At 53.4% G+C, this 5,452-nt stretch overlaps 1 protein-coding gene across 1 annotated transcript; it reads right to left on the reverse strand.

Moving 5' to 3' along the window:
• Positions 1-388: 388 nt before the first annotated feature.
• On the reverse strand, positions 389-1,799 carry POU4F3 (POU class 4 homeobox 3). Its single transcript, XM_033142549.1, is given in 3 exon segments — positions 389-543; positions 545-1,396; positions 1,680-1,799. Coding segments are annotated over 3 exon segments (1,104 nt in total). The 3' UTR covers positions 389-411.
• Between the last annotated feature and the right edge of the window lie 3,653 nt (positions 1,800-5,452).

Consider the following 5,452-nt stretch of genomic DNA (forward strand, 5'->3'; position numbering starts at 1 on the left):
CGGGGGAAAGATGGCAGGCGGAGAGGGTTTGGAGATTGGGGAGAAACAAACTTTTTGTGTGTGCGCGCGTTTTATTTTGGATGGATAGGCCGGTTGGTAGTTTTGATTTGCAGCCGCTCCCGCAGGAACAACAGTAAGCTGTGCCAACTGAATAATGATGATGAAAATAATTAATAAGCAATAATAAATAAATAATAAATAAATAAAAAACCAGGCGGCCGATGGCCAGAGGAAAAGAAGGAAGCGTTTGTTGGTTGGTTAAGGTCCATGGCTTTGTGGCTCGGTAGGGCTGTCCTTGCAGAGATCCGTTTATTCCGCTCCTTGTTGCCGTGGAGCAACATCTATTTATAGAGATCTATATAGATATAGATATATGTATTTGATCTATGGTCTTTGGTGCACCTGGCGTTCTCAGTGCCCCGCCGAGTACTTCATGCGCTTCTGCTTCTGCCTCTGGTTGCAGAACCAGACGCGCACGACGTTCTTCTTGAGCTCCAGCTTGTCTGCGATGGCGGCGATTTTCTCGGACGACGGGCGCGGTTCCGAGCCCCCACAGCGCGCCGAGAGCTTCCGGCGCCGCGATGGACGTGCGCTTGCGCTTGCGCTCGGCGCCGCGCAGCAGCTCGGCCTGCGCGCTCCTCTCGCGACAGGCGGCCTCTGCCTCGTCGAGCCACGCTTGCAAGACGGGCTTGAGCGCGATCATGTTGTTGTGCGACAGCGTGAGCGACTCGAAGCGGCAGATGGTGCTCTGGCTCAGAGAGCCCACGCCGGGCAGCTTCAGGCTGGCCAGCGCCGCGCCCACATCGGCTTGGGTCACGCCCAGCTTGATGCGCCGCTGCTTGAAGCGCTCGGCAAACGCCTCCAGCTCGCGAGGGTCCGACTCCACATCGCCCAGGCAAGGCAAACCCGAGTGGGGAGCCGGCACCTGGGCCGTGGAGGGAGGAGGCGGCGGAGGAGCGTGTGCCATGCTCGCCATAGCTTGGTGGAGGTGGCCCATGGCTGCGCCGAGGTGTGGGTGCGCGTGAGGGTGCATGGGGCCGGCCAGCACCGCGCCCGGCTCGGGGCCGCCCAGCAGCGCGGGAGAGAGGTGCTCCAGGAGGTCTCCGCCGTCGAGGCTTTGGTGCTGCGCCCCGGGTGCGTGCGGGTGGGGATGGTGCGGGTGATGGTGAGGATGTTGCGCGTGGTGGTGGTGATGGTGGTGCGAGGGCGCCGAGATGGCCACGGGGGGCGAGGAGCTGGACGCCGCCGACGTGCAGGGGACGCTGCTCATGGTATGGTAGGTGGCGTCGGGCTTGAAAGGATGGCTCTTGCCGTGCGAGACCAGGTCCACCGCCGCCAGAGCTTCCGCGCGGGCCAGCAGACTCTCATCAAAGCTCCCGAATATATTGCCCTGCAGCTGCAAGCAAGAACGCGCAGAGCGCCGTCAGTGGGGAATACCGTCAAGTCGGCATTCAAACACATTTTCTCTCTCTCTCAAGCACAGAGATTCCTCTTCTCAAAGCTCAGGTCATAAAAATTAATATGAAGGCGCAAGATGCTTTGCTGGAACAGACATGTGGATCAGAGAGGGGAGGAGGGAGAGAGAGAGAGAGAGATTGTGCAGGAGACATGAAAAAAACATTAAGCCGGGCCTGTCAGAAAATGTGCCTTCGAGCAGTCGCGAGGCTTCGGCTACGTACCTGCGGGGCTGGCAGGCACACGCGGCGCATCGCCTCTGAGCTGGAGTGCAGGCTGGCGAACTTGGCTTCCTGCAGGGCAGGGTGCACGCCGAAAGGCGCCTTGGCGTTCATGCCCAGCATCTTGGCGCACCTGGCGGGACGCGACGTCGGGCATCGAGGCCGCCTTGGTTCTCTGGCGGGCGCCTGTCAAAGTGAGCTATGCTCAAGGACAACGCTTCCCCTGCCACGGCGCTGCGCCTCGGCCCCCCCGCCCCGCGCCTGCTTCCACCTCGGCTTCTTCACATCTTACAAGCCTTGCCTGCCATGGGACCAGCACCCTGTGCGCACGCGTGCTGCCGCTGCTGGTGGTGCCGGCCAAGAGGGAAGGGGGGGGAGCCCCAGGGATGGGAGCCAAGCAGGAGGAGAACAGGGGGTCCCCAGCTAAGGCGCTGGGGAGGATCCTGCCAAAAGCCATTTTTTAAAAAGGCCGCCCCGTCGGCTCGATGAGGATTCCTTTCTGGCCGCGCGTTAAGAGGCTGGAGAACTGGCCAGGACGCAGAAAGCAGTTAAATGCGCACCGTCCCAAGGCGACAAACCTGGCCAGTTGTGGCGCTCCGTGCGTTTTTTCAGCTCCAGAGGGGTTCGGGCCCGGCTTTCAAATCATAGAATTGTAGAGTTGGGAGCTTGAGGATCATCTAGGTCCAACCCTCTTCATGCCGGAATATGCATCTGTCCCATACAGAGATCCAACCTGCAACTTTGGCGTTATCATCACTTCGCAGTCTACCCAACTGAGCAAGACCGCGTCTTTTCGCTGTGTGCTGCACATTGCAGATCTGCTGGATGAGCCTATTATTGTGTATAACGGCGGATATATTATAGCTTTCCTCCCAAGCAACATACTGTACATGGGTTGCTCCTCTTTTTATCTTCACAACTACAACAGCCTTGTGGAGGTAAAGTTCGGCAGAGAGACAGACAGACACCAGTCCAGGATCACATTCTGGCCTAGTGGGGATTTGAAGCCTCCCCAAGTCTACTCTGATACTCCAATCACTACAAAAAGAAGAGAATTTACCCTGGAATAACGAACACCCCTTTGTTAATCACGTGCGCACAACACACCCATTGCCTCTGCATGCATACCTTGGCTCTGCACCCCAAGTCCTAATAAATAAACAAACGCTTTCTCTTGCTCCTCTACCTACCTATCATGGGCGAGCCAGAATTCTTGAGGGGGGCGCTTGGTGTGGGGGGCAGAACTCATGCGATTGGCCAGTCAGTTTAAGTATTTCTATTGTTTTACTTGATCTAGGGTGGCAGCTGCCCCCTGTCCCCCCATGCTACCAGTGCCCATGTTTCTTTCATGAAGGGTTTGCACAAAATTTGACCTCAGGTCCAAGGAAATCTCCACTCATCTAGGCACTGCCGGTTCTTCTCCCCAGCCGCAAAAAAATGCCTATGGTTCCAGATGTTTTCTATCTCCTGGGTGTCATATCTGAATCTATTAAAGGCATTGATCTTAAATGATTTTTTTTTTTCATTTCATTTCCTTTTTCAACAGCTGCACAAATCCCTGATTCTGTTAATGAAGGATAAAGCATGTTTAGTGTTTCTGTTCGGGCTCGGCTTCTAAAAACCAAGCAGTTGCAGAAACTCTTTCCTTGAACGGTAGACTTTCCTGCATGACTTGTAGGCTGCTTACTGGGGGGAAAATCAGCAGAGGAGCCTCCTGAAAATGGGCCAGTGGGAGAGACCTGTTACTGGGGGTTGGTTAACAAGGCCACGGGGAACTTATGCAACTGTGTACACAAGTACAGTGGGACAGGTTAGGTCAACCTAGAAAAGAGCTCGTCTTCTTTTCCTTCCCCTCTTCCCTCTGACTACACATCGTTGTCCCACCACCAATACCCTGGCTCTGAGCCTTCTTCCTCTGGGGGTTTCCCATGGGATTCCCAACTGGTGCTGTCCCAGCCAGCCCCTGAACACACATAGCCAGTCATGGCTAGGAGTCATGGATAACCTATACATTAGGATTTGTATACTCCTCTCTTAAAAACCAGTCCAGTGGGTATCCAGCCAACTACTCCACTTGTGGGAACCTGTTTTGCCCAGGAACTTCTAGGCTCTGCCCCATTAGACCTTGGGGGTGGGAAGGAGAATCTTCCATCCCTCTTTTTTGTGAAGGGGGTCTAGCTCTCCCTCCTGGCTAACTAAAGCGGTCCAAATTTTCTCCCACCTGTCTCATTCCTGGAACTGTGTGGCAAGCGAGCCCACACAGTTGCCATCCTGGAGGCAGAAGCAGTGCTTGGTGAGGAGCAGTGATTGGGGGGGGGCAACAGGATGCTGTCCATTCCACCTTTGGGATCCATGGGTGCAGCTCTTCCCACTTGCCCTCTGTCTGAGGTGAGGGTAGCCATGGTTCTCAAACCCTCAGTGAGTTTGAGAATATCCCCTGCTTGTGAAGACAGGCTCCAGCAGATTGAGAGGATGAGACCAATAGTGGGACTAATGGTCAAGAAGGAGGTTTCTGCTGTAGGGGGAAGTGAGGGGCAGATGGGCCTTGTCAATCCGAGAGTTAGCCTATCTAGGAGAATGAAAAATCAGATATCAAATCTTTGCTGCCATTGAGAGATATCTTCAGGAGAAGAAAAGTCTAAGGAGTAAACCCTACACAAATTTGGAGTGGAGCCCCCTAAGATGGTTGCATGACGTCTTGTACACCTCCCTCTGGCAACTCCTGCAGCCAAGTTGGTGCTAAATATGTTGCTCTGGTTTTCTTTGGACCACATCAGTAAGGCTGAGACGGGGGGTCTGAGCAGCCCAGGACCTCCATACATGCTACCCAGGCTTGCACCCTGGAGAGGTCACATAGGTGCTGCTAATGCAGCGGTTTGACTTCATCCCCAGAGGTGCACTCCATTGTCTCTAGAGACAAATGCATGCCAACAATGACTGAAGCATCGTTGGGGTAATGTAAGAATGTACAATCTCCTCTCTCCTCCCCCCTGCATACTGTTCTGGAGGTTCTCCTGGGCCAATTTTTGGGGGTGGGGTGGAAAACAGGCATGCAGGGACATGTGGAAGGCGGAGAGGGCAAAAGCCCCATTGGACTTTCCCTTTCACTGACAGCACTCATTAGTTGAATCCTGCCGCATGTATGCCACCTTGGTTGTCATGATGGAAGAAAGATGGGCTATCAAGCTATAGAAACAAAGAAATAAAACAATCCATTCATACTAATTGATCCCAGAGGTTTTTTTAATGTTCTTGTAGTGGGCTTGCCCAATCTTAAATTGTCACCACCAGCAACAAGGACAGGGGAACATGTGTCTCTCCAGATATTCCAGGAGTACAATTCTCATTATTCCTGACTATGGGCCATGCTGGCCAAGGCTGATGGGAGCAGGAGTCCTATAACATCTGGAGATTCACAGGTTCCCTCTCCCTGACATAGCATTTCCAGTTACTAAAAACTGGAGGAATATGTCTGTGAAAGGACACCAGCAGTCCATTCTCCACTCTATTGCCTGCTCAGGCCTCTGTGGAGACAGGACATGGATCACAACAAGCCATGCTATCCAGCAAAATCCAGGAAGGAGCTGAGTATAATTGGCCGTCTGCCTGCCTTCTTTCCAGAAACATATTAGCCGCTCTTCAACTGAAGCTCTCAGAGAAGCTTACCAAATGTGGAATCATGTACAGTAAAATATACTGAAACAGGAAACAACATACAGCAATAAAATGCCAACATAAAAGTAATGTAACTAAAGTAGAGTTAAAAGACCCAGGCA

This window comes from Lacerta agilis, chromosome 2, assembly GCF_009819535.1.
Source record: "Lacerta agilis isolate rLacAgi1 chromosome 2, rLacAgi1.pri, whole genome shotgun sequence".
Taxonomy (NCBI): Eukaryota; Metazoa; Chordata; class Lepidosauria; order Squamata; family Lacertidae; genus Lacerta; species Lacerta agilis.